General features: G+C 51.7%; 9 protein-coding genes; 4 read left to right on the forward strand and 5 right to left on the reverse strand.

The window, feature by feature from the left end:
• Nucleotides 1-190: 190 nt before the first annotated feature.
• Nucleotides 191-2,479, reverse strand: RCC_02187 (uncharacterized protein; the record flags this gene model as incomplete). XM_023767470.1 has 7 exons in its annotated part: nucleotides 191-618; nucleotides 747-828; nucleotides 875-1,136; nucleotides 1,228-1,272; nucleotides 1,330-1,473; nucleotides 1,553-1,647; nucleotides 1,715-2,479. The coding sequence occupies 7 exons, from the start codon at nucleotides 2,477-2,479 to the stop codon at nucleotides 191-193; spliced, it is 1,821 nt and encodes a 606-aa protein (XP_023623238.1).
• Nucleotides 2,480-2,865: 386 nt separating this feature from the next.
• Nucleotides 2,866-4,254, reverse strand: RCC_02188 (uncharacterized protein; the record flags this gene model as incomplete). Its single annotated transcript, XM_023767471.1, has 1 exon — nucleotides 2,866-4,254. One exon carries the CDS (start codon nucleotides 4,252-4,254, stop codon nucleotides 2,866-2,868), a length of 1,389 nt encoding a protein of 462 aa, XP_023623239.1.
• Nucleotides 4,255-4,715: 461 nt separating this feature from the next.
• Nucleotides 4,716-7,022, forward strand: RCC_02189 (uncharacterized protein; the record flags this gene model as incomplete). The annotated part of the gene is made up of 1 exon (XM_023767472.1): nucleotides 4,716-7,022. The coding sequence occupies one exon, from the start codon at nucleotides 4,716-4,718 to the stop codon at nucleotides 7,020-7,022; it is 2,307 nt and encodes a 768-aa protein (XP_023623240.1).
• Nucleotides 7,023-8,031: 1,009 nt separating this feature from the next.
• Nucleotides 8,032-8,222, reverse strand: RCC_02191 (uncharacterized protein; the record flags this gene model as incomplete). XM_023767473.1 has 2 exons in its annotated part: nucleotides 8,032-8,139; nucleotides 8,190-8,222. The coding sequence occupies 2 exons, from the start codon at nucleotides 8,220-8,222 to the stop codon at nucleotides 8,032-8,034; spliced, it is 141 nt and encodes a 46-aa protein (XP_023623241.1).
• A 420-nt stretch (nucleotides 8,223-8,642) lies between these two features.
• On the forward strand, nucleotides 8,643-10,539 carry RCC_02192 (uncharacterized protein; the record flags this gene model as incomplete). XM_023767474.1 has 3 exons in its annotated part: nucleotides 8,643-8,863; nucleotides 8,916-9,161; nucleotides 9,258-10,539. The coding sequence occupies 3 exons, from the start codon at nucleotides 8,643-8,645 to the stop codon at nucleotides 10,537-10,539; spliced, it is 1,749 nt and encodes a 582-aa protein (XP_023623242.1).
• Nucleotides 10,540-10,563: 24 nt separating this feature from the next.
• On the reverse strand, nucleotides 10,564-11,241 carry RCC_02193 (uncharacterized protein; the record flags this gene model as incomplete). XM_023767475.1 has 3 exons in its annotated part: nucleotides 10,564-10,631; nucleotides 10,680-10,837; nucleotides 10,994-11,241. The coding sequence occupies 3 exons, from the start codon at nucleotides 11,239-11,241 to the stop codon at nucleotides 10,564-10,566; spliced, it is 474 nt and encodes a 157-aa protein (XP_023623243.1).
• A 406-nt stretch (nucleotides 11,242-11,647) lies between these two features.
• On the forward strand, nucleotides 11,648-12,903 carry RCC_02194 (related to NADH:flavin oxidoreductase/12-oxophytodienoate reductase; the record flags this gene model as incomplete). XM_023767476.1 has 3 exons in its annotated part: nucleotides 11,648-11,851; nucleotides 11,913-12,243; nucleotides 12,290-12,903. The coding sequence occupies 3 exons, from the start codon at nucleotides 11,648-11,650 to the stop codon at nucleotides 12,901-12,903; spliced, it is 1,149 nt and encodes a 382-aa protein (XP_023623244.1).
• Nucleotides 12,904-13,675: 772 nt separating this feature from the next.
• RCC_02195 (uncharacterized protein) lies at nucleotides 13,676-15,088 on the forward strand (the record flags this gene model as incomplete). XM_023767477.1 has 3 exons in its annotated part: nucleotides 13,676-14,860; nucleotides 14,917-14,967; nucleotides 15,023-15,088. The coding sequence occupies 3 exons, from the start codon at nucleotides 13,676-13,678 to the stop codon at nucleotides 15,086-15,088; spliced, it is 1,302 nt and encodes a 433-aa protein (XP_023623245.1).
• A 262-nt stretch (nucleotides 15,089-15,350) lies between these two features.
• On the reverse strand, nucleotides 15,351-16,994 carry RCC_02196 (uncharacterized protein; the record flags this gene model as incomplete). Its single annotated transcript, XM_023767478.1, has 1 exon — nucleotides 15,351-16,994. One exon carries the CDS (start codon nucleotides 16,992-16,994, stop codon nucleotides 15,351-15,353), a length of 1,644 nt encoding a protein of 547 aa, XP_023623246.1.
• Nucleotides 16,995-17,337: the final 343 nt, after the last annotated feature.

Genomic DNA, 17,337 nt, shown 5'->3' on the forward strand with positions numbered 1-17,337 from the left:
CTCGAACTGACTCTTTTCTCTCAACTTGGTGAATTTTCTGGCGAAACGAAGTTATTAATCTCGAGTGATACCTTAGCTCTTTTTTTCTCAGTGCTTCACTCCCCATCTGACTGGCGATGCTTGATTGTCCCCCTCGCAAAGCATGTGCACAAGTAATTCGCAGTATTACAACGCCATCAATATCAAAAACTCAGACCAAACGGTGCCCATCAAATTTCCATGTGATTCCCATTCCTGGACGATCCAATTCCCCGTCCGTCACCGTCACCGTGTCCGTTAAAATGCTGATATCCCCGAGGCACAAGATACGACACAGTATAGCATCACTCTGCTCCAAACTTTTCAYATGGCAACAGAACTTTAGCAGCGCATCACGCGTATACCAGTTGGCCCCATTGTGGACGAAGAGAGCAACGACTTCTGCCTTTTCAAAGGCTTTCGTGGCTTGTCCATCTTGGACATATTTGACGACTACTTCCGTATCTCCGGGCAGGGGTGGATCTTTCCACCATTCAGGGATCGAGGGTGGTGCGTATGCATCGTCATCGGCTTCCATTACAGCGTGATCAATCGCATCGCGAGTTATAGCTAGTATTGTTGACAGCTTGACGGTTGCATCTAGAGGATTTCACAGGTTAGCATGCTGGAGTTCATGAGTGGGAACGATGGATGCTGTTGTCTCCATCTCGTGCGACTTTGCTCGCTCGAATGGATTGTTGACAAGATCTTGACGGTAGCCTACGCACGTGAATATTGCAAGACTCGAAGCCCGGGTGGTGGAGGGGGCAGCAGGGCAGGGTTCCCATTCACCGAGTTCGAAAGGAAAGCCTGGCGAAAGTTAGAACGTGACTCCTTTCTAGATGTCGATACCTACCGCGCTCAGGAGCCATTGTGGGCTTTTCAACAAAAGTGCTTCGAGGCCGAACATGGCTTCTCTTATCTTGTGCGTACTTGGCTCATATTCGCACTTCAAGGTTGTGAAAATTACAGACCTGCCAGCGCGCGAAGCTTCCTGGGAGTTTGACTCTGATGGGATTACCCAATAGAGAATTTGCATCGATCGAGGCACATGACGAGTCCATTCGTTCTTTACGTTAGCTCCTCTTCTGTTTATACTACCTACAGTTAGCCTTGTCCTACAATCAATATCACTCGTGCTCAGCGATGGATGATGATTGTGCTTACTATAGGAAAAATTCCACAACGTTCATGCTCTTCAGTTCGTACATTTCTCTTTCCTGGATTGGAATGCTATTGGCGATGTCATGAAGTCTATACCGCATTGTTAGTATTGTGCCAATGATTGTATGTTGTGCTGGATCAACCTACTCTTGCGACCAAAATTGAGCAGGACGAGCGACCTCCACCATCCGGTCTCTAGCGTTGGCCTCAATGGACGACCACATATAGAAGAATCGATCGGCGTAATTGAGATATTTGTCGAACGACGCCAGTAGATTCAACTCTCGAAGTCTGAATTCGACCAAAAACCCATGTCAGCTTTGAACTGATAACTTCTCTTTCAGATACTTTCTATTGGCTTCCCACTTACGTCGTCTGGGGCCGTGGAGCATCAAGTTGATATGCGCAGATCCCGCTGACCATGCCCTCGGCGTAACGGAATACCACATTCCAGTCATTTGACATCTACGTGTTTGATCAGCACTGAATCCAATGAAAATAGCTGAATAGACCGGTGCCATAAGATACGTACGTCTCGAATCCAATTTGGAATACGTAGCACGGCTTTTTGCTGAGATACCGCGGCGGAAAGATGGGTCTTCAAGGTTGGCATATCGATCCTATAATACTTTGGCTGATCTTCCACGTTGGCGTACATCGCCGTGGCGGGGTCATTTGGCCCCTTTCCACCCCAAAGGTAGCATCCATCCGAGCCATTTGGCCGAAATCGCTGCCAGTGTAGATATGGATGTCTGTGTTGAGCTATCTGCCCGCAGATGAAACAAAACCCTGTCCGGCAGGCTCTTAAGGGGCATCTCACGAAGTTACAAAGTTCCAAGTGTTGAACAGGATTCCGGCATTGGGGACAGAGTTGATAGTCCTGTGCCCGTATCCAGTTCTGGGGCAGAGCCACCTCTGAGTCGTCATCTTGGGATAAGTCTGAGCAATACTGAGGATGATCGTTTCCATGAGGTTGCCGGCATTTCATGCACACCGAGCGATGACAAGTTGGGCAGGATGCCCGGCTGTCAGCGTCACGTGTAACTGACCCGATGAAAGTGTCACACTTCTTGTTCGGATCTGACGTAGGGTGAGGACAATATACTCGGTTCCTCCTGAGGACGTCGTATTCTGCCTCGAGAAGCTCATATTTGGCCACAAAGTCCTCGCCTAAAAGGGAAACATGGTCTCGGGCTCGGACGTAGCCCGAAGCCCATTCCACACCCCAGCTGAGGTCCGGATCGTCCGTGCTGTCATAGGCATTGTGGAATGATTGTATAATACAATCTCGGCACATAGAGCCTTCCGCATGGTGATTTGGAAAGACAAATACCCGTTCTTCAAGGGGATAACTATGTACGTCTGATTATTATCGAAGCGTTCTTGGACGACACGGGGGAATACGTACTCGCAGTCACAGAGACCGCATGTGAAGGTCGCTTCTGCCATGTTTCAAGGATGTGCTTAAAGATATGATCAGAGCTACCTCAAGAGTTTTGATCACGACGGTAAGTATTCGACAAAGCAGTTCCGGAAATGGACATGAAAGCGGAGTGTATCTTGTTGTTGAGCTGTCAACTTCTTCTTTGTTGGGATTTTCCATTCATGAAGGCAGACGTGAAGAACAACATAGTCTCCAGCCTGGCACGATAACGTGATGAGAAATAGATCGAGAAGGGTAGGCTACCATAATAGCTCAACATTCGCAATCGGCGGTATATCGCCTTCTATGTCGTGATGCTTTGGCGAGCCAATTGGCCTTCGGTGCCAGTACTGTACAAAGCTCTGGGCAGCTCTTTCTGTCTGAAAGCCGACAATGTACACCACTCCCGGGCTGCGTCGCTTTGGCTGTGAGGTCGTCGAGTCATTGGGCTTGCTCCGGTCAGCTCGATACGTTGCGCGCTTCGTCTCCTCCTCTTCGGTCCTCTCAGCGACTCTGGACCACGCGGACTCACTGTCATCAGAGGCAGACATCCATCGCTCACTATCCCAGCGGGACATTTGAATCGTGTTGCTGTCTTCGCCAGACCAGCTGAGACCTCGCTTTTTACCACTATCCAATATTTCGTGACGGACAGCGCTCAAAGTGAGCTGCGGACCCTCCAGCGTGAGTCGAGCCTCAAATGGCATCTTGTTCTCCCGCTCGACCAGCCCTTGGTAGCCTTTATACTTGAGGAGGTGCTGCATTGCAGGGCTCAGAGGTGGCTTGATTCCTCGTAGCTCCAGCCTCTGCCCCGGTGGAACCAGAGCATAAGCCTCGATGGCGGCGTGCACGTCCAATCCCTCGATTATGTAGCCAGGCGGTGGCGGGATTGGCGAGGTGTCGGAGCTTGGCGTGTGTTGTGAAGCTAGTGTGTGTATGCGAGTTACATGACCTTGATATGAAAATGCACTCAGTGCGGAGGAGAACAGTAGATAGTACGCATTTTTTGGAGACAGATCCGCCATGTTCCGTCCCGGGATGACTTTGATGATGTCACCCTGCTCCAATGTCCAGCCTTCGATGTGCTTTCCCTGCGGGATCAAGCGCCGGAAGTCTTCCTCGGTCAGGTTGGGCGTAGCATTGCGTAGTACCAACATGGCCGTGCCTGGACCCGCAGCCCTCATTATGTTCTCCAGCTTCATCGCCTTCCATGATCGCGTGGGCTCATCTGAAGTTGGCGAAGCGAGCGGCTTCGCGGGCGCTGGAGTTTGCAAAGCATCGAGAGCAAGTCGAGGGACTTCACGCAGTATCTTCTGCGCAGCTTCATATCGCTTAGTCTCTTCTGGGAAGAGCTGCTCCACCAGCGAAGGTGTCCTGGGCTCTACCTCTTTCTTCAGCGAGTCTTCCGCAACGTGCTGTCCCTGTTGGATATGTTGGAACCTCGCGGGATTTCCATGTTGTGCACCGTCCCTCCCACGCCTTCCTCCGCCGACTGCTTTGCCACTGCGGCGGTTTGGCTTCCTTGACGATCCCTCAATGCTGTCGCCGGAAAAGTCGTTCCAATCAGAGACAAAGCGCTTCTGGACCGGACCCCTCGCCGTCCATGGCCAGAACGCGATGCGCTGAGACACAGGCCGCGCTCTAAGCATCAATCGGATGGCATTAAATGAAGGATGAGGTTGGGGTCGGGAGCACTTCTTGCTCCTGGCCGTGGTGAAGTCCGATCTCTCGCTTAATTTGAATTTAGGGCTGATGCTGTAGGGCTAATGCCCACGTGGAAAAGTAGTGGCACCGATCGCTTGGATCTCACATGTGAAGACCGATTTGGAGTCACACGTCCGGTACCAGCGGGAGAAATGGAACCTGGAAGCCGGAGATTCGCAGAGATTGCTTACATGCCGCCGTGCGCGTGATTCCTGGCCACATCACTTCCCTCCACAAACCATTCTTATCAATCTGCCTCGAGTCGTCGCTCGATTCCTGCCGAAGCTAAGCAGGTGGTGAAGCGAACGGCGCCGTGTCTGAGCCGTGTCTCCGCCCCTGATCGGCTGCTGCGTTTGCCTGGACGGGCTCTTGGCCTGATTAAAAGGACGGGCGGGCTGCCTTTGCGATGGCTTCTGCGATCCCCGAACTCGACAGTAAGAAAAAGATGCCGCCCGCGAATCCTCTGCACGTTGTGGTGCGTCTTATGCCCTCGACTGGCCTAGAGGGTGCTTTCCGTGTGCACGTCCAACCAGAATCCCTCAACCAGGCATCTCTGAAATTAGGCGATGTCTGCAAAATCGAGAGCGAGAGCGACAAGGATGGAGCCACAGTCACAGGCTATGGCATTGCCTGGAGAGCAGCCGACGGAATGACCAATAGGCCCAAAAATCGGCCCATCAAGATGACAGAAACCATACGTACGGCATTTGGATTCGAGGAAGGATCTAGAGTCACCATCTCGTCAACCGATGTTGAGATTTTGCCTGCTGACAGCATTTTCCTATCCGATGTTACACCGGCCGAGTACAACAAAGGCGAAGATGACGGCAGATGGAGGACTCGTGTCAACGGGCTTTTGGTCTCCTGCGAAGCTCTCGCGGCCGGCGTCGAATTTGACGTCATTACCGCGAACAAGAAGTCCAAGAGGCGATTCTTCATCGACTCCATCGAAGGCGGCGGAGATGTAAGCAGCGATGCAGGTCTCTTCACCTTCATGGACCGAACACAAGTCGTCTTCTCTGGTGAAGAACCGCTCAACAACACACTGCACAAGCCAATCAGACCAACTCAGCCTCCCATTATCTCGTCCGGGCTCGACACAGCTCCGATTGCTGGCTTGCTTGAACAGTGCCAGATTCTTAATCGTAGGCTGAGACAGCTGCTCAATCTTAGTCGACCGGATCCCGACAATGCACCCATACTCTTGCACGGCTACGAAGGATGCGGCAAAACGTTGCTCCTGGAACAGCTCGCAAAGGCAAACTTCCGCAAAGTCTTGCGGCTTGATCGATCCATCGTTCCTGCGCACGGCGGAGTGATTAGTAAAAATCAAGCCATCATTCAAGAGACTTTCAAGGAAGCTGTAGCAAATCAGCCGTCTTTGATCCTCATGGATGACCTAGAACGCCTGCTGCCATCCACTGACACCGCTTATGGCCCTGTACTCGCTAGAGAGCTGTCAAAAATTCACCACACTCGAGTCATGGTTGTTGGTGMAGCTCGATCACTCTCCGATGTCAGCACGGAGATTATAGGCCACAAAAGCGGTGGTTTCGTAGAACTGATCGAGATCCCAATCCCGGACATTGCAGCACGACAATCGCTGCTGAAGATACTCGGTGTCGACGAACAAATGATTCCTTTGGTAGCCTCACGGACACACGGCTTCACAGGAGAGGACGTCGCCTTGCTGAATAGGATGGCGAATCTATACGCTGCGGATCGCTCATACGACGAGTTCGAAGCCGCGGAACTGAGTCGAAGCCAAACACCTCCGCCATATGAAGATGCGGTGAACGCTCAGCACGTGCCTACCGGCGATTCAGCGGTCGAGACTTTAGCTTTGACAATCTGGGCAGACTATGAGACAGCCTTGAAGAAAGTGAAACCGAAGGCCTTGCGGGAAATCTTCACGGAGAAGCCTACCATCCGCTGGAGTGACATTGGCGGCTCGGAGCACGTGAAGGAAAGCTTCGACAGCATCATTGGCTGGATCACCACGAAGAAAGATGAGGTGGCGAGATTCCACTACCAGCCTCCCAAGGGAATACTGCTGTATGGTCCGCCGGGTTGCTCAAAGACCCTCACGGCGCAAGCGGTCGCAAACATGTACAATTACAACTTTGTTGTCGTCAAAGGTGCCGAGCTCATCAGCATGTACGTCGGAGAGTCCGAACGTGCAGTCCGTGAGGTATTCCGAAAGGCCAAAGCAGCGGCGCCGTGTGTTATTTTTTTCGACGAGATTGATTCTATCGGTGAAGACCGCGATACCTCCGGCACGAAGGGCCTCAACGTTCTGACGACTCTCCTAAACGAAATGGACGGATTTGAGAACCTGAGGGACGTTTTGATCCTAGCGGCGACCAACAAGCCAGAGACGCTGGATCCGGCATTGATGAGACCAGGGCGTTTTGACAAGAAAATTTACCTTGGCCCACCAAGTGAAGTTGCGCGAAAGGAAATTCTCGCCATCGCAACGAAAGGGGCGCCTGTTTCACCTGGTGTGGATTTCGACCAGTTGGTGAAAGCCACTGAAAATCACTCTGGCGCCGATTTGGTACGCGTGTGTCAGGCGGCAAAGGAATATTGCCTCAAGCGCAACGGTGAAGAGCTCACCGCAAGTGATTTTCAACACGGGCGTGAGGAGACTTCACGCAGCATCACGGACGACATGCTTCACGCGTATGAGGAGTTCTCGCAGAGACAGAAATGAAGGGAATAATGTTGAGACGAAATCGGACAGGTGAAGCTGGATGGCAATGTGGGCGAGGGAACTGGGCACAGCCTCGTCTGTCGATGGTTGAGACGCGTTACCTCGAGCGTTGAGCCTCGACAGGCGCTGAAGTCGGAAGGCACCAGCAGTCGCCAGCACTTTCGTAGTACAAGCTTTCATTCATGCTTGCGCATGACTTTACATGTCCGCGCTTAAACCTTCGCTGTTGCCCAGCCCACCGCGTTTCTCTATTCAAGAACGACGGTTTGAGATCAAAGATTTACATCAACATCCTCATCAAGACCATCACGCCCATCACCCTGATGCCGAGCTCAACGAGATGTTCGAGTCTTCGACACCTCTCAAAGCGTCTGGGCTGAGACCGTATCAATGATCCGACCAGCCTCCCAGCATCACTCGCCTTKACGGGCTCCCTATGGAGTTCGCGGATCGCGCAATGACCACAAGCCTCGGCCCTCCAGCATGGACGATGGACGCTATCCTCTGCCGCGCCGGCGKTGAAGACCTCAACGAATTGAATTTCAAAGCTCTAGTCGCGTTCGTGAAGACTATGATGGGCGATCTCGTGGCCTTTGGCAAACTGGTCGATAAGGATACGAAGGACGTTGAGATTGAGGCCATGCGGCCAAAGCTACTCGCGAGGAGTTTCAAGCGTCAACAAGAGTTACTGTGCGCAGAGTGTCGCTGTTGACGTGACGAGAAGCTGAAGGTAGTGGAATCTACGTTCTCCACGACTTCATTGCATTTGCATCCAGAAGTGCCGCGGTGTTGATGAGGGGTTGCTTTCGCTTTGTGGCGAATGCAAGGAAGTTCGATACTAATCAGAAGCGTATMAGCGGAAGAACTGGAAGTCTCACAAGAGATTCTACCGAAAGAAGCAGTCGCGGGAAGGCTTGTGAAGTGGATCGTTGTCACTACAGCTCTAGGTGTGAGAATTGGCAACGCTCATCCCCGAGAAGACTGATAGGCTGAAATTGTGTGAATGTCTTTAGCACAAGCATGAGAGCAGATGATGCTGAGATTGAATGCATCGAATATGAGTGGAGCAGGATAAATTTGCCGCTGGCTTCTTAACGGAACGTTCAGCTCGCCTTTTCTTTATCTTCCTCGTCAGTGTGGCCATCGACAATGGACGTCCTCTCTTACTAGACGTCCGGCGGGAGACACCGTTGCGCACATACACACATGGATACTGATTGCTTAACAATCTGTTGACTTCCATTTCGCGTCCTGGTTCTTCCATCAAATGGCTTCAAGGTCTAAAAACGATGAAGTGAAGTGAAGTGAAGAAATATGCCAAGACGTCAAAAGCCGGTAGCCTGTAGTGATTCTTTTTCGCAAGAACCACCCGTCTCTTGTTCACCACCGAAGCTTCATCACTCGAGCAAGAAAACAACTACAGGCTCGCTCAAGAACGAGCACGACCGGAACCTGCGGTTGACGAAGCTCGTTGATGCGGAGTACTTCCCGATATCTGATCCCAAAACAAAGTCAAGACTTCAAAGCTTCCGGCTGGCTCGAATTGGTGCCAGYAGCACGCGAGATACTTTTTCATCGGATATATACGCATGGGATATTGGGTTGCACAATTGACGCTCTATGGGCATCCCACGATTCGCGTCACGCCTGAGTGCGTATTCGCAGCCGATCGTCCTGAATGGATCACTGCCATCACGCATAGCCATTGTGGACGGTCCTGGCCTGGTTCATCACATCTACTATAGGCTATGCGATAAGCTCAAGGGAGCGTTCGGATATGATGACTGCGCCAAGGGTACTGTTGCCTGGCTGAACACGCTCAAGTCCTTTGGATTTGCGATGTAAGCTACAGTGCACGAGAGTAGCCTTGACGACCGACTAATCAACCACCAGTGAAGCAATATTTTTCGACGGCGCGCTGCCTCCTAGCAAGAAAGATGTTCGAATCGAGCGTCTACAGGCTTACATTGCCCGACTTCAAGCATTCAAGCAAAACTCATCGGCCAGTCTCTCATCTATGTCGCCAGAGCTGCGCAAAAGCATGCCACCGCCGCCTTTTGTCGTATTTGCCGTTGTAGAGGAGCTTTTACGCTCAGAATATCACTCGTGTATACACGTGGTGCCTGGTGAGGCCGATCCGTAAGTTGATGGCCTTCTTGGGACGCATGCATTTTGCAACCTATACTCGCTTTCTCGGCCCTTTTTAGACATTCTAACAGCAGTGATTCGATGTAGGTATTGTGTTGCGGCGGCGAGGTCGTTTGCGGTGACCAATAAAGACGACACAATCGTGACGATCTTCTCTGACGACAGTGATTTGCTCGTCTACGACTCTGGAGAGAGCACTCGCATCATCACCCTTCGAGATATTTCCGAGACCAGAGACGGAGACAATGTATTGTGGTCAGGATCGGAGTACTGGCCATCTCAAATCGCCGCAAAGGCTCCCAAACCAACTGTCGATCTGATAAGACCCGCCTATGTGATGTCTAAAGACTTGTACACCTCGCTCGAGAAGGCCTTTCGCAAGATTGACGCTACGGTGCCTAGCGAAGATGCAGACTTCGACGCTTTTGCCAAGACCTTCTCTATCGTCGCAGAGGAGGCAGACTGGACAAGGATCAAAAGTAGCCCGGGATCTAATAGCGACCTGGCATCGAGGGACTCTCGTGTTTCAGAGTTGATCTGGCAGCTTCAGCAGCTTCGACTTCTGGACAACGGTGTCGGTCAAGGTGGCCTGCGATTGTATCTGCCCTTCCTAACGGATGATATTGCGAGATCCACCGCATGGAATGTCGCTGCGGATATTAGGCAGCTTGCATACTCTGTGCTCCTCAGGAGCTTTAAGTGTGACACTGCCATTCAGGAGTACAGACGAAGTGGCACTAGGGTGGCGTCTGTGCTTGTCGACAAGCTCTCTGATGTGGAAACCACCAAAGAATTGGAAGCGTTGTCTGACCACGTTACAGACCTCCTAAGCTGGGTAGACACAAGCACCCAGCTAGAAGAGGGCCAAGTATGGACCTATCTCGCTATACAGCATGTTCTGAGGTACTGTATTGCGGACAATCAATCTCTGCCCAGCCTAGACGACATCATTAGAGCGACCATTGGCCGGAAGGAACGCAAGTGGCATATCTTGCACTTGAATGCCCAGTTCCAAGCGGCATTCTACAGCTTTCGCATCTTGAAACAAACCCTGTCATATGTTCTGGGGCAGGACAGAGAAGCAAATRCCGAAGCACCTCTGGCAAAGCTCAGCGCTCAGCTGGGTGGTTTACCTCGCATCACTGTGTTTTTCGCTGAAAGAGATGCCGACAGTCGTATGCGCGGGGATGATGCCTGGCGGACAGTGTTGGGCGAGCTACTCACCACACTGACGATCCACAAAGATGGTGAAGCGGATCCCCACGATCAGGAATTTAGACCCCGAAAAAAGGCCAAGAAGAACAAGAAATCGGAGCCGAAGAGCAGTGCTTTGGCCGTCAATCCATTTGCAATGCTATCTGAGGACTAATAGAAATGAGCGTGGCCCTGAGTCTCACCAGTGTCGTGTACCGGGCGCCCCTTTTACGGATTCCTGTTCGATGTCGCTTGTCATCCAGCCACCTGTTCCTCGGTTAGCTTCAAATTTATACTCGCAAGGTGGAACCGGACCATAGAAGTCGCCTGGCTGTGCTTCTACTTTCTCCCCGTCGACGTAGCAGTCCCAAGGCGCGGCATAGAAGCTGAGGTAGTCTTTGATGCCTTTGAACCGATCTGAAGGGTTCTCGTATGACCAGCACTTCCCCTTTACTCCAGCTATGTCCCAGTATCTGACGGGATGTCAGTGTTCCAAACTCTGAAGGGGCTGACGATGTAGCTATGGACTAGGCAAGATCTGGGGTCACATGCGGGATGATTGTTGAACATCAAAAAGCATCATCATCACGCAGGAACCCGAAGCTTGGTCTCTCTTTCCGATTACTTACGTTGCGTTACCCTTCCATTCGCAGTAGGTCGATCTACTGCTGCTCTTTTCAATTGGCATCTTCAATGCCGAAGGCGAGATGTAGTATGTGGGCGGATGGAATGTCTCCAATACCCAGAAAGCTCCGCCCTCGCAGTCTTTAGTGTCGGCGACCACTTCGCCTTTCCATTTGATCTGGAGATGCCTGCTCGTACGCTCACACAATGGAGGCCTGGGAAAGTTCTTGGGGTTCAATTTGGTGGAAGACATGGCTCGCTTGAGGAACATGTATGTTAATGTTGGATGTCAATGCCAGGACGAGCGATGGAGCTCAAGAAGGTCATGCCGTCATCGTCATCTTTGTGCCTGAGGCATCAATCACCTCCCCTGGATGTACTTCTTACATTCATTGATCAGCAGTCTTCAATTTTTCGCACAGGCACGCAACACCCTTGTCAGACCCGCACACGCCTGGGGTCGAATGCCATGCCTCTGTTCGTCACTCATGCATCTAGCATGATCACTCACCACAGAGTAGTGAGTCTTCGAGACCTCGGACAGCTGTCGGCCCGAGACAATTGCGCAAGATCAACAATGCGTCTCTTGCTCCATACCTCCTCGTTCAAAACTATTCAATTTCGACTGCACATCCTCAGGATTTCATAACGTCGTCAACATGGTTTCAGATCGTCTCTTCAGGCCGCTCAAGGTCGGCAATGTCGAGTTGCAGCATCGTCTCGTAATGGCTCCGCTCACCCGTTTTAGGGCGGACGCTGAACGCAACGTCCACCCCGATGCTGCTGAATACTACACACAGCGTGCATCTATTCCAGGAACTTTGATCATCACAGAAGCTGTATTCATCAGTGTACAAGCGGGAGTAAGAATGGGGCCACATCGTGTAGACCAGCAGCTCAGCTAACATCCTTTGGTGGGACTAGGGATACAAAAAGATCCCCGGCATCTTCACCGATGCTCATGTTGAAGGTTGGAAGAAGATCGTAGACAGTGTCCATTCAAAGGGTTCGACAATATTCATGCAACTCTGGCACCTAGGACGTGTTGCTCAAGCCAAAGTCTTGAAAGAAGAAGGTGGCTACTCTGTCGTTGGACCGAGTCCCATTTCTGTCGATTCCAGTGAGACCTCTGCCGGTGCTGCGACTGTTGTTCCAGTAGAGATGAGCATATCAGAAGTGGAGGCGACCGTCAGGGACTATGCGAACGCCACACGGAACGCTATCAGAGCTGGATTTGATGGCGTCGAAATCCATGGTACGGAAGGCCTCTCTGCTTATGGCTCAATGACTAATCTTCGCAGGTGCAAATGGGTATCTTATCGATCAGTTCTTCCAGGACGTTTCCAACCAGCGATCTGACCGATATGGTGGCTCGATCGAAAATCGCGCACGTTTCGGCTTGGAGGTTGCGAAAGCCTGTATAGAAGCGGCCGGGGACAGCAAGAAGATCGGCTTCAGATTGTCTCCATATGGACAGTTCCAGGGCATGGGCATGGAGGATCCTCTACCACAATTCACATATATTGTCAACGAGCTCAAGAAGCTGGATCTGGCCTATCTGCACCTTATAGAAAGCAGAGAATCGGGATCCGCCGCCGATGGAGTATACAAAGCCGTTGGAACTAACGAGCTCATTCCTTTGATAGAAACATGGGGAACAGAAACCCCGATAATTCTCGCTGGAGGTTTCACACCAGAGAAGGCTGAATGGGCTGTCAACGAAGTTGCAACGGCAGACAACGTCTTGATCGCCTTTGGTCGCTACTTCATCAGCACTCCAGACTTGGCCTACAGAGTACAGCATGGTCTGCCACTGAACAAATGGGATCGAAAGACGTTTTACGCGCCCGGGCCAGAGGGCTACATCGATTATCCTTTCAGCAAAGAGTTCTTATCTAGGGAAAGTCGGCTCTAATGTAGTCGCTTGCTTAAGGTGGACGTTGCGAGGTGATGACGAAGTTTGGTACTGTGCATCCAGACCGTTAGATGATATAAACGGCCTTATCCCTATACAGCCATCCGATAGCGATTTCAACGGCCGAACACTGGTAGACCCACGTCATGGTTCTCTGGGAAGAGGCTGTACGATGCAAGCCTTACCCCATAGAGCAGGCAGAGGTGTCSCATGGATGCACGTTTTCTCCTCATCGGAGCGCCCGAGAGTCCATACATGCAGTATTACCCTGATCTGATACGGTTTGATGTTCTGTCTCGTATGAATGGTACCATGAGCTCTGTACGCGCCTTCGCCTTATTCGTTCGTGTTGTCTGATCGTACGTTAAGTCACGCTGTGTGCAAACATCGGGGGACAGTGTGCGAGCCTATCGCCCAAACCATGGATTCCCTGCTGATCCAGTTCATGGATCAGCATCCCGATCTGCAATCGTCACAATTATACAGCGGTACGTCTACTGTATTGATAGCTGGTCGAGTGGTCTCGGAAACATTGCTGAGCAAAGCTCCCATGGGTCTWGGTCTCGGTAAAGCTTTCTGCCAGTAAGCAAATAGGTAAGCAACTATCATCTGGATAGTCATACAATCATGAGAGCATCCCCACATGATGTCTCCTCTCCATTACGAGCTGTAAATGACGGACTGGAGCTTGAGTGAACATTCCTAGGTGCTTGCAGTGCCTGCAGTGCTTCACCTGAACGCCAGGTGGTGAAGCATAAAGGCGAACATACAAATGGATACAACCACCATCGAGACGTCTCCGAGCGGACACAAAGACAGCTTCGTTGCATCTCGCAATGATTCGGGCTGGGCTGACAGTGGATCGCTGACTGGAGACGTCGATGCCGGGCCCCAGGTTGTGGCTGATGGAAACCCAAACACACAATTCGCGTTCAAGTGGCCTTCTGTTAACGATAATGGGATCCCACCAAAGTCTTCAGATAGCCGGAAGAATGGCGACGACCTCGGGCTGCATATCGAGCCGGCCACACCATCAAGTCTCTTTAATCGGACTGTGGAGCGCAGCACTAGGACATCGATTGCCGACGACTGCATTTCTCCTGGAACTGCTGCGCCCACGAGGAACAAACTCAGCATACCCAACAACGTCGATGTGATTGCACACGCACGGAATCCAGCGGCTTTGCACCCTGTACAACCATTCGATAAGAGCATAGCCACTGTCGGACGAGTTCAGAAGTCTGTGGTCGAGATCAACACGACGATCTGCATAGAAGAATCTCATTGGCATCGCAACAAGCCACAACGCTTGCTTTCCYACCAAAGCCTCTCCACCAGCTCTTCCGAGAGTTCCGAAGAAGACTTACCACGCCATCCAAATGCCAGATCTTCTGGTTCCTCAAGTTCAGATGACTGGATGATGGCTGAAGAACAGCTTACTCCCTCCAGTCCCGAAGACCGAAAATCTGGAGACAGCAGCTGTCATGCGTCGGGATCGCGCAAATCCTCGAAGTTTATCACAAAGCCGAGTTTGAAAGCTCATGAGCGTCATGCGTCTCCCCACAACTGTCAGAGAAAGTCAAGAGATAGTTTCCCGTCTTCTATAGGCAGACCAAAGGAGGTCGGGGCGAAGGGTGCCGCCCGTCCATTGAGACATTACAGCTATGGAGCGACGTTGGACCTCCCACCGATGGGCATACAGACCCATCGTGACACTGAGGATTGTCAAGTCAGTGAGAACGAGGCAGTCATTGAAGCCACAGATTTGGTCATGTCAGCGACGACTCCGCAAACCCTGACGGAACTGCAGGCGCAGTTGGATCAAAGAGAGGAACCCTTGACGTTCCTCCAGAAGTGTATGATCGGGGGTCTCCTCGTGCTCGCCAACACAGCTTTCCTTGGCTCGAGCGTGTTCTTACTACTCAGGCCGAAAGTGTGGAACGAAAGTCGGTTTGCTGTGAGTGCCCTCTGAAGCAGTGGTGGCCTGGCGAGAATGCTAATCTCTGACGGTAGCTGGCTGCGATACCGTTGACGGTCTGGTTATGTCTTGTTCTTCAAATTATGGTGAGTCATGTTGAGTGATCCCTCCATAACCATCCTCACACTCATCGATGTATAGCAACATCGCCGTGGCCGTCGCCGTAGTCGATTGCTTCGGAGCGAGGACGATGGCTCATTGCCATAATCGCAGTCGAGGAAACAATCTAGCTTTCTTAGCCAATGATACCGTTGTGATGGCTTGACCCATTGTGCTGGGCGATGGTTATAGTATTTCTGTCGGTTTGAAACCTCCGCCTTTAGGCAAGGCGCACTCAACCATATGCGTTGGGAAAGTCCAGGTGTCACCAATGAATTAGATGTATGCCAGCGCAGACTTCAGTCACTCATGGCAGGAAAAAGTGGTATAGCTTAGGAGATCGCCGATGATATACTCACTAATGTCTCCATCACCACTCTCGATAATTTGCCTCGAACCATCGCGGCCGATCCAACTCGCAGATAGGACAGTCTGTATGCTCTTCGGTATGCCGTACTTCCACAGCTCCAACTGCTTTCTTTGCAGCGCCACCACCGCTGTGCCTCTCTGGTCTCACTTCATGCTCATCAGAGTGATGCTTTCGCGTTTCTACAACCTTGACCGCCTTTTGCTTCCCTTTTCCTGTCTCRCGTAGGGGACCACTCGGCGGGCTGGCATCAGCGATTGGACTTAGACCGCCAAATTGACTCCATGCAATTCCACCTCTTGTAGGTATCATAGACCTACCGGCCTTGGGATGTTTGGCATTGAACCTCGATTTGGTGATAACGAACGAATCGCGCGAATTGATGATGAGCTCCTGGTTTCTCTTGTCTTTTGTTTCGTCACATTCCATACGTGCATGGGATATGTCCACRGAGTCTCGGTGATGAAAGCAGGACTCTTCCCTGTCAATGCTGCTGGAGGCTGAAGGAAGACTGTTCGTACGGCGTGGGATAGCAAGGTAGTCGCCAGAAGACGTGGTGCTACTGTTTGAAGCAGGAATTGGAATAGGTCTGGTCAGACTTTTGGTCCTCAGCTCAATGATGTTGTCGTCTTCGCCGTCCTCGAAGTTTCCTTCATCGACGGGGGTCTGCGGCTCTGAGTTGATGATCGATGACTGACCACTATGGCGAACGGTGTTGGGTGGACCAGGCGGATTTTCGAGAAAGTCCGACGAATGTCTCCTTTGGCCTCTCTCCTTTGTATCCGGTAGTGGTGCAAATCTAGATTGATTGTCGGGCGAACCATCTGACAAGTCCTTCTCCCACGACCAAGCTTTCAGTATCGTCTTCAACCTTTCCATGGGCGATGAGCTGGGATTTTGCTCTTCGATTTCGTTTGCAGCAAGGTAATCGACAGCGGAACCCGTGAGGACTGTGATGTCGCTATCAGAACTCGACGAGGGTTCGTCCCACAACAGCTGCGAGATCCCAAAATCTGACTGTATCGCCTGCGAGGTTCTCCGCGGCAGAACATCCGAGTCATATAGTGTGTCTGATGTACGGTCGTCCATTGAGCTGACGTGCCAAGTTCCCGGCGGTTGCACAGACATCGTAGCCAGTGCTGGACCAGCAGGGCTTGCTTTGAACGCGACGAGCTTGGGCGATTTGTGTCTGCCTTTCAGTCGTTGGTAATCAGACATGGTGGAGACGCGACGAATGTCACAGCCACTCGGTGGTTGTGATAACTGCATGACAGTGTCAGAGCATCGGCGCTTCACGTCCGTCGGGAAATGGTCCRCTGCTCTTGCTGCTGCGGATTCATCTTCAGTGATTGAAGGGAGCTCCTGAACCCTCTCAGACCAATCTTCCACGGCGTGTTCAATCGCTTCAGCACTATACTCATTGCTGTTCGGGTATTCGGTAGACCCAGGATTGAATACACGCATTTGGAACGATGGCGAATTCAGCGTGCGATCGATGTGATCTCCTTCGACACTGACATCGTCGTTGATGTCCACGTCCTCTTCCACCTCCACTGTAACTGTTACTGCGTCGTACTCATCACGCCCGTCATCATTGTCAGCACCAGCTTCAGCGTCGGACTCGGAGTGTTCCGATCTAACGGACATGGTCGTCTGACTTCGCCGCGTACTGTCAGAAATGGAGCTGATCTCCTGGCTCCTTTGGCTATTGTCGAGTCCACGGCGGAGTTCTTCGAGGAGAAAGGACCCATTGCTGTGGCTCCCGTCCTCTGTAGCCCATGGCGAGATGTTGAAAAGGCCATCCTCGGTGCTGTAAGTACGACTTAAACAAGTCAGACTATCTATTTCGGCCACGCCGGTGTATGCGTTCGAAAGCTGATCAGACGGGATGAGAACTGTCAGAGCCGCCGGAGTTGTTCGACCGGATGGGAACTAAGGATCGGTGATGGTCCGACGTATCGACTCGTCTGTGTCCAGCATGCCAGGCCGG

Source organism: Ramularia collo-cygni (genome assembly GCF_900074925.1).
Source record: "Ramularia collo-cygni strain URUG2 genome assembly, contig: RCC_scaffold02, whole genome shotgun sequence".
NCBI lineage: Eukaryota > Fungi > Ascomycota > Dothideomycetes > Mycosphaerellales > Mycosphaerellaceae > Ramularia > Ramularia collo-cygni.